Here is a 17,041-nt window from a genome sequence, read left to right as displayed (position 1 = left end):
AACAGACAAGTTGTTTGCGATCGTGCTTTAAGCTCCTCGAAAGCGTTTCTCGGACTTGTCTTCTACGCTTGCATGGCCGCTTTCTTCACAAGGCTTACTCAACTGCCAAAGTGTTACTCAAACACACTAGTGTGCGTTTTTCGGTTTGGAATCGCGTGCAAACATGATTTACAACTGTTTCTCTTCCCAACTCTTATTGGAGCTCAATATATAGGCTACAGGTTAAATGCTCCACTTGGATTCAAGTAGTCTGGTTGTTTGTCAGAATTAACAATACTTACATGACTGTAAGTTAAACAAGTTTGCAATTAGAATGCATTCATTCATACCTTTATATGTTTATCACATTGCAATAATACAGTACGGAACTTAATGACGCATTTAGGTAATAATTTTATAGCTGCCTGATAGTTAATAGTTACGTTTCTCTTATGGATACAGTAGTTACATCGTCCTGTTAAACTATGTCATACTAAAAACCATAACAGTACCGTAAACCCACTTGAAACCTCACAGGGAACATTGTGTTTGACAATTGTTGCAATTTTAGAAATGATTTTAAAACCCTATTTTCACAGCAAACATTTCATTATTCAGCGCACATTTAATTCTCCTACTTCTGTATTTCGGTTGGCTATCCACGGTTCAAATTTTAAGTGGAGAGGTTTATGACGTCACAGCAAATTGCAACCGAACACAAAAGAGCTGAAGAGGGATGGGATCAGCAACCTGTGTTGTTTCAGTTTTGTCAGGGAAAGAAGGCAAACACTTGAATTGTTTTGAGGGTTGCCACTTTAACACATATTACACACGTAGGACGCATTGTTTGATCCTGTTGATGATAAATCTACCTATCATGGAAAAGTAAATATTGTTGTAATTCTATATTGCTGTGCTTGTTTTTACACCTCTTTTTGGTGAGATCACATCTCTGCTTTCTGCAGCACATTTACATTCTCCTGTCGTTTTTCGTGTGTGCTACCTAGGAAGATTGATTTCACCATTCGAACTGTCAATACTGCACCTTAAACTCTCAATTACTTCGCGTTGGTTGCCACGTTCTGCAAATACTGCTTATTATGCCGAATACACACCTGACAAAACGGTAGCAGTCACGCAGTGGCATGGGTGCCGTCAGAAAATTAATAAAACGATCCTGTCAGTGCATTTAACCATATACCCTTATGCAGTCGGTCACAGTCCGATTGCACTACATACAATGTGGCCCAGAGTTGAAAGCGGGTCTAAAATTGTAGCCCCCATCCGTCCTAAACCCGAAAGTGTAATCCCGAAACCCGGCCCGACCCCGAATCGTTTTTGAGAACTTTCCGTAGGCCCGAAAGTTCAATTAACAGATCTATACATTAAAGCCTCAGAAAAGACCAAGACAACATACACAATAGTTAGACGCCTTGAACAAGGCGTTTTAGCGTTGTTTGACATTAGGTCAGGTCCAGCAACTGGTTACTTGACTAGTTAAATTTATTCAATAAATAAATAAAATAAATAAATACTGACACAGAGTGTAAAGTCAGGCCCGAACCTAAGCCCGTTTTTTAAAGAAATCTAAGCCCGAACCCGACTCGAAAAACCTGCCCCGGACTTACAACTCTAATGGGGCCTCACGCGTTTTCGCAATGCGTGTGCAAAGTTTTACATTTATATCGTCGTTAATAAATGCTGTTCAAATTTGGTCTAAATTTAGTTCATGGGACTGTAGCGGCTGATCACTTGCTAGATCTAATCCTTAATTGAAGTCCTTTTTGTGCACAATTATATCCGTAATGACTTTGTATTGGTACAAAAGTTAAGTTGAGTTACAGTGATGATGATATTAAAGTGATGTAGCATCGTTCGAAACAACATGTATATATACGTACAATTGTCAACGACAAACAGTCAACAAAAGGTGACAACATATGGTATACAGCTGTGTGGAATTAAATGCTTGAGGTGTTGATTGATTTACTTGACAAATACGTTTGTACAGATCATAATCCCACATAGGTATCCCCCCTGACAAGTGTTTTCTGTATAATGGTACAAATTACGATTTGGGTAAATTTGATAAAAGTTCGACTTTTCACATCTCCAAACACATAAGCGACCGCCACCAAACAGTTTTTTCCAATGACCATTGCGCGCTATTCGTTCTTCGGACAGCATAGTCTTTCAAATTGTTCCACGACTTGTAGCCTACATGCTTGATCAGTGTCTTCATTGGTGTACAGAGGTCGACATGATTGTTCGTTTTCTCAAGCGCGGTCATTTCTTCAGCGGTGCTTGCTTGTGTATTGGTGAATGTTACTCGGTCTTGTCCGGATGAAAAACTTTAAAAACAAAAATATAAACAGCAAAATTGCGGCAAACGTATTGTGATAACTATTGAGTGTAGGTGAAGAGGTATGTCAAAAAAATAGTTATCGGGCCAAACAAGAAATTATGCGTGTGTACGTTGGTAACGGTTTGCAAAGTTCTCTACACCCTATAATACTAAGCTCAACTCGCTAGCTTTGAGACATCACGGATTTGCTTAGCGAGGAGATGACGTTCCCTAATGCAAGGATTTACAGACCGTGGGATCAGACAATAAAAATAAATGAATGCAATACAATATGGCAGCCTTGCGACCTGCTAAATACGATTTCCCACATAATCGCAACCTCAGTGAGTCGACGGTTTCTAAAGATGACATGCCGGCGAGTTTCATTGATCGCTCGGTGTGTGCGTTTTGCTCATAAACAGCACATTAAGTAGATTGTTATTCCACCGTATCAAACACATACGTTACATATTTCTTCGTAGAAGTTATAGTTTAGTTGACATCTTACAACTACCATACACTAAAAAGTTATCAAGACTTGAGACAATTACGCAATATATTAAACTTTGACATATCCCAAGTTTGGGCTAGGCGTTAAATCTTAAAAGTGTAAATAAATGTAACATAACACAAAGTTAGGCGTAGCTTGGTAATATAACGTTCATCAATGTACAAACCTAACTCTGAACGTTTTTCACAAACAACATCGTCATCGACGTTCTGGTCCAGTTTGCTTTGTTCGCTTCTTTTTGCTTGTTTTCCATTTCCGTGGCGATTTTTGCTACTTCAGTTCACGTCGCTGTTTGGTTGGTTGAAGTAGGTTGAAGTATCAAAGTATCAGAAGGTGTTGCGAGTTCTGATCACGACGGGGTATCACCATTCATGTAGCGGCTGATCACTTGCTAGATCTAATCCTTAATTGAAGTCCTTTTTGTGCACAATTATATCCGTAATGACTTTGTATTGGTACAAAAGTTAAGTTGAGTTACAGTGATGATGATATTAAAGTGATGTAGCATCGTTCGAAACAACATGTATATATACGTACAATTGTCAACGACAAACAGTCAACAAAAGGTGACAACATATGGTATACAGCTGTGTGGAATTAAATGCTTGAGGTGTTGATTGATTTACTTGACAAATACGTTTGTACAGATCATAATCCCACAGGACAACGGCCCTTTGTGAATGCGTTGACATGAGTTTGGCTATAACTTGACGAGTTGGTACGGTCTGGTGGGGGAGGTTGTCTACCCAATCTCATAAACCTGGATCGTGGGAACAATAAGTCTTCTGTTTGCGGCATGATTCTTTGAACAAATATTTGAAAAGCGGTCAAAAATGACGTCAAACGTAGAGCTTTCAAAAAGTTACATTTTAGTTGATGGTGAAACATGAGCCAAACCTTACGAAGAGGCTTTTGTGTGCCTCGATCGTTACGATCTAGTGAATTTTTTATTGTTGGTGACCAAACAGATCGCTGTTCAGCATTTCCACTCTACGAAACATAGCGTATCCATCAAGAACACGCTTTCTACAGCCATTGTGCACAGTTCTTAGCTGTTGCAGCAGACTTGTTAACGGTTCCGAAATTGGAGCCCAAACCCAAAATTACAAGCCCGAAATCCGTCCCATTCCCGAAGTCCAAATGTAAGGCAGGCTACAAGACTTGGGGTAAGAAGCCTGTGCTTTTTGCCTGGACCCATCAGAATTCTAATTTCAAATCTGAAAAAATGTGGCACAAAATATGTCCCTGTGCGAATTCAGACCGAAATTAAGTCTGTTTCTCGGATCAAAAACTACAAAAGAATTTTGTTTGGAAATTGCCTGTCACCTAACGGATAAGTGAACGCTACTGTTGCGTCGCCGGGTGGTGCTGTAGTCTTTTCCCGATTGGACCTGCCTTTCCTCGGTTTGGCGCCAATGTAAATCTGAAATATAATAGTGCCACTTTGTGCTTACAATTCGACCTTTGACGCAGAGAATATTAAGACAATTCGTATTTAGTGTTCCAAATGTCAAATACAAATTTAATGCTGGGCAACCAGCGCCAGCGAGTAGCAAAACATGACTTTTATTTCAAATATTTGTTGTAGCTAAAGGCTGTGCTTCGTTGTTTGTGTGTGATTTTGTAGATTTGTGGGGTTGATATGGGACTATAGTCCATATATGGACGACTTTGTGAGATTGTCTACTACAGCCATACTGCATTAATAGACGACGCATCGTAAAACGATACCACAAGCACCCACAAAATCAAAATAATAGACCAGCATGTCGTGGAAAAAACTCGAATGCTTTAAAGTTATAAAATACAACCTTAGAAAATATTCTAGCGACTTGTAACCACCATCAGTGCTTGAAACCCGGCCAGCAGTAACGGATTGGGGCCAAGTCGTTTCCTGCGGAGGCCATATGTAATGTTTTTTTTCTGCAGGCCTATAAGTTTGTTTGGTGTGAGAGCACCTAAATAGCCTCCCATTACCAGCCAAGACATTTCTGGACAACAACTTGATTAATTTTCCACTCTTACAAATTCGGTCCCTGGCCCTTTTTTCTGTCAAGACGCAGTGTCTACTGTCCGCAATGCAATGAGGCGATTTAGTCAATGGTGACCTGAGTCGAATTCCTTTTGTACTGTTACAGGCAGTGCACAATTAAACAAAAGAGACAATGAGGAAAACAAATAGTTGCTGTTTGGTCACTTACAGAATAAAAAAGGTAGCTGCTTGCAGGCGTGGAACCATAAGACACGAGAAAAAATGGTAATTTACAGTAGACAGATAAATTAGTAGACAGATCGACCCTTGCTGCAAGAGACCAGGCAACGTAAAAGACAACTCGATAGAAACGACGACAGATTTACGACTGTGCAGTGTGCATTAAATCTGGAGGCGCGACAATTTTCAGGAAAGTCTGGAAAAGTCTGACATCGCACATTTTTACAGCTCTCCGAAATACACGGAAGGCTCTTTGATTGCTTTGTGTGAACAAGAAAGACACGCGTCGTTAGCGAGTGCTCGAGAGAATGAGTGACCTCTAACGCCGGCAAGGTCGAGGCATACTAGCGTCTGTATATCAGGAAATGAAAGGCGAAGTGTCAGCCCTTTCTACCAAAGCGCGTCTTTTTGTAGGGTCCATGAGAAATAGTTGATTTCGCAAGAAGAAAAAATGTTTCGTAGCAAAATCACCCGTGCGAATCGAAATCGAGTAAAAATTATTGTATTTTGGTGTCGGCATGCCGGCTTGTGCTGACTGCTGACACGTGGCTTCGATGAATGAACAATTATTTGTGTGCTCAGTGATCGCATCGGACTGGTTTTGCGCGTTTAGTCAAAAAATTGTCATTTGATTAGTTTATGTTTTTGTCACTTATTTTCTGCTGCCGGTTTTTAAAACCGATACTGGCCAATATTTTGCAAAACGTTTTGAAGATCATGTGACAGAAGTTTCTGAAAGTGTTTTCATTTTGCTTTTTAGATCAGTAGAATAACTTGGAACGGCGTTTGAAGCCACTTAATCATTTTAATTTATATTTGAACTATTTCTACTGCTTTGTGGTGCAATAAAACATGGCACTTTCCAAAACAACCAACCTTCTGCAGATGCTTCGGCAATCTGTGAATGTAACTTCTGTTTGTGGATTAAAAAAGGTTCAACCACAAAGACAATGTAAGTTTTTGTAGTTGGTGAACAGTAAAACTGCAATAATGGTGATTGTTTTCTTTACTTTGTAAGTTTTTGTATTCACTTAAGTGAACTTGCATCTTAAATTTCAGATTCAACGGACAAACGAATTCAAGTTGCCAATCCAGTTGTAGAAATGGATGGTGACGAAATGACTCGAATAATTTGGGAAATGATTAAAGAGAAAGTAATTTTTTTCAATTTGGAACAAAAAACTTTTCAAGAAGGGATTTGATTACAAGATTAAATGTTGTTTTTTTAGCTCATTCTTCCATACCTCAATGTTGATTTGAAGTATTACGATCTTGGACTGCCATATCGTGACCAAACAGATGACCAGGTAACAATTGATTCTGCACTGGCAACCCTGAAATACAATGTTGCTGTAAAGTGTGCAACGATTACACCAGATGAAGAAAGAGTGGAAGGTAATTTTCATTTTTTATCGACCTTACATAAAGTTGCTGTACATATGCTGTATGTTCGAGCTTGTTTTTGTTGGATTTTTAGTTCCATATGCTGTCGTGATCTTCTGTCTTGCATAAGCTTGCAGCCAAATGTTACTTTTCAAACAGCATTACAATTTATGGTTATGAACCTTATTTATTTCAAATTTGTTTTTAAGAATTTAAGCTAAAGCAGATGTGGAAGAGTCCCAATGGCACAATCCGTAACATCTTGGGAGGAACAGTCTTCCGGGAACCAATTTTGTGCAAAGTCGTGCCAAGACTTGTGCCTGGATGGAATGAGGCGATTGTTATTGGCCGTCATGCATTTGGTGACCAGGTAAATTATTCTTTTTTTCTGTAACACTTATTAACTCATAGACTTTTTCACGAAGGTGTGTTTACCATGCAAATGTGGTAAAATTAAAGACTACATGCATGTAAATACAGAAATGTTGGCCCCAGATGCTAATGAATTATACTTGTTGAATTGCAGTACCGATCTACTGACTTTGTAGCCAAAGGACCTGGAAAACTTCGTATGATTTACACTCCTGATGATGGTAGTCAAGAACTTGATATGGAAGTTTATGACTTCAAAGATGGCGGTGGAGTGGGAATGGCTATGTACAACACAGATGCAGTAAGTCTGGTGATGAATTACCATTTAGTTTGTACATGCAAATGTTTGACCGTTAACTCCCAGCATTTGTCAACTTGAAATGGCAGGTTGATCTTTGTCATATGTTTGAATTTCATGTGTTACCTGAGGAGACCTGTTTTTGTAAGTTACTGTGTTTTAAACTTAAATTGACATTGCTTTATTTTCAATGACCTTTTGACTTTCATGAGGACCACCCCTAAATGTAATTGGCTGAATTGATCAGAAGTTAATAGTTAATCAAAGTAGTGTTTGCCATGCAAGTTTGCTTGTAAACAACAAGTCAAAGAAATGTTTACCATGTATGTATGCCGATGTGAAGCATTTTAGGTTTCTATAACATGGAGTTGTTTACCTCATGAATTTGTTTGCTTTATTTCTTGGCTATTTATCTCTAAATTTCTTTTCAGTCCATCTCTGACTTTGCACACAGTTGTATGCAAGTTGCATTGCAAAAGAAATGGCCACTTTACATGAGCACCAAAAATACCATCATGAAGAAATATGATGGGAGATTCAAAGACATCTTTGAAGACATTTTCCAAAAGTGTGTCTTACTTAATTTGTCTTGTTGATAATAATATAACATGTGTATATATATAAATTGAGCAATGCATCAATAAAAAGGGAATAGTACCTTCTTTATTTAAAATCGTGTAACAAACAATGAGGTATATATAACCTTAGTTGGTAAAGCACCTGCTTTGTTCTATTTCAAGAACCTATATGTTTTCAGGCATTACAAAAAGGACTTTGATGCCAATGGAATGTGGTATGAGCATCGGTTAATTGATGACATGGTTGCCCAAGTTCTCAAATCATCTGGTGCATTTGTGTGGGCATGCAAGAACTATGATGGTGACGTGCAGTCTGATATCTTGGCCCAAGGCAAGTTTTCCTGTACATAACAGGACATTAGGACTGGTTTTTATATGTGATTTTGGTTGAAGGCATCTCCGATTAACCAAACCACAACGACACTTTCTTATCTAATAATAAGCTACATTTTTTAGATTTATTGAGCAGTAAAATGAAATTGGCAAGTAACGAGCAGTTGATTGTATTTTAATGTATATATATACAGTAAACCTTGGTTAAACTGGATTCAGTTAATACAGATCTACACCTAATTCGGACAAAACTTGGGATATGTATGATTGTAATGTGGTGAGACTTGGAGTAATTGACATTGGTTAATCCGGACAGTTTTTTGGTCCAAATGGGCCCAGATTAACCAAGGTTTATTGTAGATGTGTTTTTTTTTAAGTCAAAATGCTGTCATCAAATATATCACACTTTTAGTCTTCTATATTTTTTAATTTACACAGCACTATTTTGTACATAGGATTTGGCTCCCTTGGTTTAATGACAAGCGTTCTCATGTGTCCTGATGGAAAGACTGTTGAATCAGAGGCTGCTCACGGTACAGTTACAAGGCACTACAGAGAGCATCAAAAGGTTGGTTTGTTTGTAACTTAAGATGGAAACAGTTGTTACTAATGCTCACTTGACAAGTGATACTCCATTCAAGAGGTGGACGGAAATAGGCACTATGTTCTGTATTTAATCACCGAGAACACATTTTTAAAATAACTTAGTCAATAGTATGAGAAGAAAGGGTCATGTTTTGGTTTAGGAAATATATATATATAATATTTTATATTTTGTTGGTTGCAAAAAAGAAACTTTGTGGGTCAAATGCTTGCAGTGGAAAAAATAAATCCATAATAAAAATCTGAATTAACTACACAAACTGACTGCATAAGTATTTATGATAAGTTCAACTTTTCTACTGGATGTTTACTCTCATTCTAGTGCTACTGTTTTGCGTTTAAACTTTCGTAATACTTCGTAATCAACAAATTTTAAGCCCTTCCAGCAGTTTTTATTATAATATGCCAAAGTTTCGATGTCCCATACAAGAAACCTTCATCAGGGTAATGACATAAATTGAAAACGTAAAGTTGTTATAGGGCGAAAAGGGCACTAAAATACACAAAAAAACGCAGTGTGCACCAATGGTCGAGTGATAACACCTAGCTCAATGGTGCCAAAGCGACCAATAAGTTATTGGCATTAGAACGTCCGTTTTAAAGTTCATCGTGTTGATGTGAGAATGTATGTTCCACGACTCCATGAATCCTCGCTTGTGGAAGTCGGTTTCTCAATATTGTGAAGTATCTTTTAAACTTGCAGGCAAAACAACTGTGCATTTTGTTTGTTATTTTAGGGTAACCCCACCAGCACTAACCCCATTGCATCAATCTTTGCATGGACGCGAGGACTCGAACACAGAGGAAAGTTGGACGGAAACAATGACCTTATTAAGTTCTGCAAAACTTTGGAAAATGTTTGCGTAGACACTGTGGACAGCGGATGTATGACTAAGGATTTGGCTGGTTGCATTCATGGCTTAAAGAAGTAAGTTTTTGTTCAGTCACTGTGCACATTGATGTTTTCAACTAACGTTACATTTAGGTATTGATAATTGATAACTTTGAAGTAATGTAGTAGAGCAGAGTTTGCTGAAATTCTATAGGGTAGTAATTAGTAAGGACTGTTCTTATAGGAACACAACACATGCATCAAGATAAATAGTAGTTTAGTTAAAAATGTTTAGCGAGTTTTTGTGTGTATATGGTTTCCCATCTTTTTTGTCTTCTTAAGATCTTTGGCCACTTGCGCGGAAAACATTTACTCTCCAGTTTTACAAGAACTGCTACAAAAATAAAGTGTGGATAAAATCTTTGCTAGTGATCTTGTTGGGAGATTATTGCCTGTGTGCTTTTGTGAATCAATATGGGCTGAACGAGGGAATCTTTTTTCCTTGGTGGAGAAATGTTAAAACCTGTGTTGCTTATCCACAAGGCTTGTCAAATTTATCCCGAAAGAGTAGATTTTCCCCAATTGAAAACTTTTCTAATGTTGCATTAGTACTTTTTGTCTTCTGAAATTTGTTTTAAAACAAAAGGAAATAATCAGTTTATTTTTTTTCTAGTGTGAAACTCAATGAACACTATGTGATTACCACCGACTTCTTGGAAGCAATTGAATCTGGTTTGAAGAAAGCCTCAAAGTAAAACAGCACTGAACAACAGACCTACAAACTAAAAAGATATGATTTTGAAAGTTGCCCAAAGACAACATTAGCCATCAAATATTTTCCATTGCCTAGCATTTAAATCAACACCATTCATTTCTTTATTCATGTTCTTGCTGTGATAACTACTTCTGTAACAGTTTTAAATTAGGAACATATGTTGTATTCGAACTGGTGCTCTTTGTTTGGTTTTTAAGAATAATGTACTTCGGGTTAGTGATAATTTTGTAACTTGCTCTTGGAAGAACATAGTTCAGAAGTCAAAACCACTTTTGTGCAAAAATCTTTTTAGAAGTGCCTATTCAAAGACTTTACCGAAACAAGTTTTATTGATTTCTAGCTGTGTTTTAAACTTAGTAACAATACTATTTCTTGCAAATTCTATTTCTTTCCCCATCGTGTTAAATGAAATGTAGTTTTAGCTAGTTCTGTGTGTTTGTTTGTTGTATCAATCGCTCTTAGTCGTTTGCCAAAGATCCCGTCAAGCAAAGGCCTTTTAGCCCACTATGTTGTGGCTGTGTGGCAAGACACTTCAGTGATTGTTGATATTTTAAAGATTTTAGGAGAATTTTGTGAATTGCCTTCGTTTTGTCACCGACGAGTTAATGTTTTCTTTTCCCTGTGCGCCTGCTTCATACGAGCGACTGTTCGAGGCATGCTGTTAAATAAACGAATCCCAGTTTGGCGATATTTGTTTTTGTTTTTAGAGCCAGGTTTTAGCGAACTTGCTCCATTAGCAACATCTTTGTACGATAACAGAGCTTTTTAAACTTTACGCAAGTGTGCGTTACACAAACGATCTTTGAAGACTATTTGCAACAAGCGTCCAGTTAGGTTTGTTACCAAAATAAAAATCTGTACTCTTTGTGCGTAGTTTTATCATTTAATCTCAATGAAATTTGGTCCTAGAAAACTGTGAACCAAAACAATAACACGAAGTTTTGAAGTGCACGAAATATCGAAATGACAAAACTAAAAACAATTAAACAGTTACGCCAGTGTGTCTTTCAACAGCAGAGTATTACAATTGGCTGTTACGTAGTTACAATTTCAGTTTCGTGGTTACCATACAAATTTTGCGTTGCCTGGCACCAGTTTGCAAACGTGACATTAACCTTGAACACATAACAGAACAGAAAAACTCATGTAAAACATCTTAAAGATTTCCACCGATGTTGTTTTACACTGAAATCTAAATTTATGTGCGTTGCGCACGATAAGGACGTTGAAATCCGTTTTATCTGCACTTTTGTGCGATTGTTTTTTCAACAATTTTGGTTCATGCTACAACCACCAACATAAATAATGTGTTTGTGGAGCGTGTTACAGCTCGTTAACATTTGCAACATATCTTTATCAATAAACAGTAAAAAATATAAAAACAACAAAATCATTAGCCATGTTTGAAAGGCTGCATTTAAACAACTTTTGTACGTTTTAGTGTGTAGGAACAGTTTACTAAAAGCTATAAATAATACAGCGCTACAGTTATTAAAGTTACGACGAAAAAACGGGTGCGTTTTCGACTTGATGAAATCATTAGCGACACCTTGCGGGGACGAGGTAAAATTGTTTGGGAAAATCCAAAAATCCAAACGTAAAAAGCGATGGCCACGAACCATTTAAGAGCAATGATCCAGTTACTGCGCCCATGAACTTGACAAAAGTTGCAACTGGCTCGGCAGTGACGTTTCATCCACCGTGGATAGTGCTTCCCCATAGTTGTGTCTGTACAGTAGCCCTTTTCGGCCCATACTTTGCAGTCTTCGGCGTGTGTGGGGTTGTCAATGCATTCTCCATCAGCTGTCAAATAAAAAGTTCATGGTACAACGATAAAATGCTTTGGTGTTTTTTAGCGAATATGTATTATAATTATAAAGTCAATTCCGTATTGTTATCGCGACAAGTCTCATTCTGCGGCTTGCTGAGAGTCGGCTGCAATTTGTCGAGATACAACTCTAACTAAGTAATTTACACTGCAACAATAAACGAAGGACATGTTTAATTACCTGACCAAAATTGTGGTGGCACTGGTGGAAATTCTACGATGCTTGCAGGATTTGCAAACTTGGGGTTTTGATCTTCGTTGTCCTCGGCCTGGAACGACATAAACAGCTACGACTTAAAACTAGTTTTAAATAGTTTTATTAAACACCGTTTAGGCGTTTACCAACATACTGATATTATACTTCAGAGGGTCTTAGGTTTTCTTATGAAAGTTTACTTTTGACTTTGATGGCGTTAAACAAGGTGAAAAATAACTACGAAGGGTCATTAAAAAAAAACCTTTACGGTAGCATAAGCTATTATATATTGACGGAAAATTATTTATTTTATTTTTATCTACGGTTGAAAATATTCAGATTGCAAAACTCAAAAACCTACCTTGACAAAGACACTAACAAGTATCATCAAAGCCCAAACGGGTCGCTTCATTTCGAAAGTCACAGATCCTGTTCTTTGAGATCTCTATGCACTCGGTATATATAAAAACCTGTGACAAGGACCTGCAGAAGCAATACTTCAGCTCACAGACAGCTGATGAAAGTCAACTGGCACTGGCAAGGTCACAAAACATTTCTTTGAACGTTACTCGCGGCGTATACACGTCATCATTGCTGTGAACATGTACTCGAATATTAACCCTGGGGGCAAACAGCAGTCACGAAAAGCAGCAGTCGCTGTTTCGTCACAAACCCCAGTGTTTGCAATCAATCTCTGTTTAGAACACGTCTTTGATTGTATATTTGCAAAATCGCAGTCGAACATGTATTTTACTTGACCGGTCGGACACGCTGTCGTGTTACGTGTAAATTGCCTTTGCTGCTCCGATTGCAAAGCGCGTATCCGGTAATTACTGAAAACGGCTTTGGCTGCTGTTTTTGCCATTGATTATATTACCAAGGAGTCGGTTTATATACCATAGCGTGATCGTACGCGCAATTTTGGTAAATTATATATGTAATCATGTATATGAAGTATACCATTTCGTTATGGGTCGTAAAAGCTGGTGACGAAGAATACAGTGTTCTGTTTGTAAGTACTATTTGCCGTAAACTAACTCTTGTTGTCATATTTGTTAGCAAACTTTTCTTAAACTCAATCATTTTTTAACAAATGTGCAATAGACTGCTTAAAGTAAACCCGTCTCCATAAGAAAAAGTATTAAGTTTTTCTTTTAATTGTGTGGAATGTGACTTGGGCTACCTGAAAAAAGCGAAAAGCAAGCAAACAATTAACGCAATCAAAGATGATGAAAGAAAACAGACAAAACAGACATCTTGCGGTGGACAGGTAAGCCAATGCCCGAAAAAAGCAAATTGCGTCCGGCGCAACAGTAAGAAAACACATGCCAGGCTCAAAGAAAATTCATTCACCAAATATGCCACACATATGGTATTTTGCTTTCCAAAATGTTGCTCAAGCCAAAAAAATATTTAACACATGAACGGTCTATTTAAGATTGGCTGTAAACGCAGTTACGCTGTTAAGTGTTTTCATTGTGATTCTTGCAGGCTCGTTGTTCATTAATAGTAATGACTTCATACGTTTTGATCTCTTGCTTCTTTTCTCCTTCCTCCCCTGCGCTTTGCTCCTCTTCTCCTTGCGCAAGAGTCGTTTCCAAACTGTACCAAGCGAATCGCTCATTCCAAGGGTTGCTCCCTTTTCTCTCTTTCCTTCTCTTACTTTTATGTCCTCTCCCCTGCTCCCGGAGCGCTTCCTCTTTCGACCTTTTCCCTTTTTCTTCCCGCTTCTCTTTCGCCTTTTAGAGCGCGAATCGCGGTGATCCTGCATTTTCTTCAGGAAGAAGACCCGAGTTTCACCCTCCAGGATAAAAGTCCCGCAGAGTTGGTGGTTTCTTAATCCATGGATATCGATTACCGGGTTGTTCTGGCCCGCTATCGTTGTTTTCTCGTCAGGGCTTCGCTTCTTTTTCTTTCCTGCAAGGGCAATTGTCGTAATAATGTGTATTTGGACAGTTTGCAGTCCAACGAAGTCTATCACAAAGGTACAAAATACTCCAGTGCTCTTCAACCGGTGTGCATGGTGCACCAAAATATGCATGGGATGCACCAGTACGAAAAGGTAGTTTGTGTGCATCACAAACTTTTAATTAACCATTAATATTTGACTTTCAGGATATTAGAAAAAAAAGATGTAGGTTTCAACTGATGTATAAATGAATCTCTGTATTTTTTTAAAATGTTGATGTCTAACACTTTCAGTGTGTCTACGTTAAAAGACGTTTTGCGCAGAGTGCGGATTGACGTTAATTTATGTCAACCGCACTGAAAGGGTAAGACATAACGACATGCAAAACGATTTTCCATGTCACTTTTTACCTCAGTTTACCTTTTAAGTAAACAGGGTGCATGAGTTCGTCACAATAACTTTAAGGGTTCACCAAACCAAAAAAGGTTGAAGAGCACTGAAATACTTTACACGTTAAGACACAACTTAAAAATATGGCGGTACTGTAGCCTACTATGCCATTAAAGAAACAATTAGTCAAAATATTCAAGGAATTAAGTTTGTAAAAACTCAGAAATTTCCCTTTATACGGCTGTTTAAAACAGTTCGGCAGTAATCAGATAAAAGTCTATGCCAGTGGTTCCCAACCTTTCGTGGACCGTGGCCCCCTAAAAGTAACTTTTGGGCTTCGTGGCCCCCCTCAAGTAACCCTGTAGGATATGTGGCCCCCCTAAAAATGTAAATGGCAATCTCGTGTTGAAAATTGGTACTAATTTCGGCTTTAAAGAGGTCCAATAGCGTAAATAAGAATCTGTAATTGTAAAAAAACCTCACTATACACAAATAGTATGTGAAATAGTCGATTAAAATAGGGAATAATGTTAAAAAGAAAATGGCTTTTAGTGGGTGTTTCTGGTGAATCTACACTTGTGCCCCCCCAGAACACAGCTCGTGGCCCCCCTGGGGGGCTATGGGCCCTGGTTGGGAACCACTGGTCTATGCCATGATTTTTTTTGGAGCATCCAGTAAAATTAAAGCATTCAGTAGTGAGGATCGTGTTACAAAATAAACATGTCTGAAAATTCCTAAAGCATTTAATTGCAAACATATTGCTAAAATTTTCGTTTGGGTTTTGGAAAATCTTTGCAGTGTTATTATCGCCTTACATCAAGTTCGGTTTGGGGTCATTTGATTTTGTCATGTTGGCCCTGGTAATAGGGAAACACTTAAAACACTGAAATGCCTATTGACTTTTCCAATATTGTCCGCGGTTGCTTGTCGGGAAAGATATTTGACAGTGAATCACTCACAAGACTATGAATTTTATCGAACTTGACTAAACTAGGAAATATGTGATATCTGATCAATACATAACTGTGCATTTAATATGTCTGTTTTCCAGACCACTGCTATATGACTTTACACAAAACAACACATTTCAAGACGCATGTGCAAAAAATCGACAAGAAACGAAAAGGTTTTACGATTTTTTTGTTTTTAGTCGAGTTTTGATTGAAGTATTACCTTATGCCAGGCTTAGGTGTTATGGCGAATTAATTAGGTTTTCCAATCATCTTCGTATTGCAATGCATTGTTAAAAAAAGCTACTTATTCGGGGCTAGTTGCTAAACACATGCTTCCAAGCGAATATACGAAAGTCAATTTTTCTTGATTGTGCGCTGACCTTGCTTGTAGCTACAACGATTTTCCGAAATATATTTTTTTAACTTCTTTTTGCCCACGTTGCGCATTGGCAGCTTTCTATGATTAAATTTACCCCCTATGTGTAAACTAAACAAACACTCTATATACTAAATAGTTTTGTTCACTATTTAAGCCGAAGTCAAAATTTAACCCAGGTTTATACATTCAATTGCTGCATGTCATAACATGGTGACATTTTGTTACCTGTTGAGCGTCGTCTGCGGCGGGATTTAGTAACGTCATCCACCGATCCCTTCATTATCCTCCATACTTTGACTCTGCCCACAGAGGTACTGGTGTAGTTGGAGGTGGGGGTGGTTGCCGGGTCAGACCGAGCGGGATTTGCCTCCTGTTCGGCAAAGATTTCCAAAACAGTGCCGGTAAGGATTACGTCCGATGCCGCGGATTTCGTTTCTAATCCTTCTGTGTAGGTCAAAGGGTTTTGTCACATGATTTATGGATCCAAAATACGTGGTTTTGTGAAAATCTTTAGATTATATCATTCAAAGTAAAAATGCGCAAAACCGGGACCTTGGTAGGAAATTTAACTACTTGTGAAAGAAAATGTAACATTGACAGAAAAATGTGGAGTTTTTTCTCAGCGAAACACAAACTTGGCCTTGAGCAAATGCTTATAGTTCATACCTAGGGTGGGTTTTCCAAGACAAGTTCCCAAATCACCGCCCACGTCCAAGTCATGTGACCTGCCCACAATTTCTGCGGCATGACAGGAAGCCAAGCAGAAAATGACCAACGTCGCTATGCAAGACATTATATTTGACACATTGCTATTGGCACTAAAAACGACATGTATTTTGAATTTAATCTATGTTCTATCGTAGAACTTCTACGTGTACAAAACTTTCTCAAAATTTCACTTTCAAAAATTCCTGCCAAATTCTACCTGTTTAAAACATGACTGTGTGCATGCTTCCATGCAGTCAACATGTCGCTCATTATCTTGGCAAAGGCCTAAATCTTATCGCAAAAAGCACTAATAGTAAAACACAAACGCAAGTCCCTATAACATGTTGCTATAGAACCAAGACTTACTGATGAAAATCATTGTTGTACATTGAAACATATCTGTACAACAAAAACTTATGAAGAGAACCGAAATAACTTTTTAGGCATGACTTCTCCTA

General features: G+C 38.1%; 3 protein-coding genes across 4 annotated transcripts; 1 reads left to right on the top strand and 2 right to left on the bottom strand.

The window, feature by feature from the left end:
* Nucleotides 1-5,789: 5,789 nt before the first annotated feature.
* On the top strand, nt 5,790-10,904 carry LOC145215228 (isocitrate dehydrogenase [NADP], mitochondrial-like). The gene is made up of 10 exons (XM_080083906.1): nt 5,790-5,998; nt 6,106-6,200; nt 6,276-6,441; nt 6,639-6,799; nt 6,956-7,102; nt 7,531-7,667; nt 7,857-8,008; nt 8,466-8,578; nt 9,351-9,541; nt 10,119-10,904. The coding sequence occupies exons 1-10, from the start codon at nt 5,899-5,901 to the stop codon at nt 10,198-10,200; spliced, it is 1,344 nt and encodes a 447-aa protein (XP_079940032.1). The 5' UTR covers nt 5,790-5,898; the 3' UTR covers nt 10,201-10,904.
* Nucleotides 10,905-11,081: 177 nt separating this feature from the next.
* Nucleotides 11,082-12,827, bottom strand: LOC145215230 (uncharacterized). Its single transcript, XM_080083910.1, has 3 exons — nt 12,606-12,827; nt 12,230-12,317; nt 11,082-12,023 (listed from the first exon to the last, which is right to left on the bottom strand). Exons 1-3 carry the CDS (start codon nt 12,654-12,656, stop codon nt 11,686-11,688), a joined length of 477 nt encoding a protein of 158 aa, XP_079940036.1. The 5' UTR covers nt 12,657-12,827; the 3' UTR covers nt 11,082-11,685.
* Nucleotides 12,828-13,383: 556 nt separating this feature from the next.
* Nucleotides 13,384-16,720, bottom strand: LOC145215229 (uncharacterized). 2 transcript variants are annotated; one of them, XM_080083908.1, is made up of 3 exons: nt 16,542-16,720; nt 16,101-16,316; nt 13,384-14,161 (listed from the first exon to the last, which is right to left on the bottom strand). In XM_080083908.1, the coding sequence occupies exons 1-3, from the start codon at nt 16,666-16,668 to the stop codon at nt 13,674-13,676; spliced, it is 831 nt and encodes a 276-aa protein (XP_079940034.1). In that variant the 5' UTR covers nt 16,669-16,720; the 3' UTR covers nt 13,384-13,673. The 2 variants fall into 2 exon arrangements, with proteins under 2 accessions (XP_079940034.1, XP_079940033.1); XM_080083907.1 differs by having other exon boundaries at nt 16,101-16,319; nt 16,542-16,719.
* Between the last annotated feature and the right edge of the window lie 321 nt (nt 16,721-17,041).

The sequence above is a fragment of the Phallusia mammillata genome, chromosome 2 (genome assembly GCF_965637545.1).
Source record: "Phallusia mammillata chromosome 2, kaPhaMamm4.hap1.1, whole genome shotgun sequence".
Classification (NCBI taxonomy): Eukaryota; Metazoa; Chordata; class Ascidiacea; order Phlebobranchia; family Ascidiidae; genus Phallusia; species Phallusia mammillata.
Note: the sequence above shows the minus strand (reverse complement) of the source record. Positions and strands in the feature narration are given on the sequence as shown.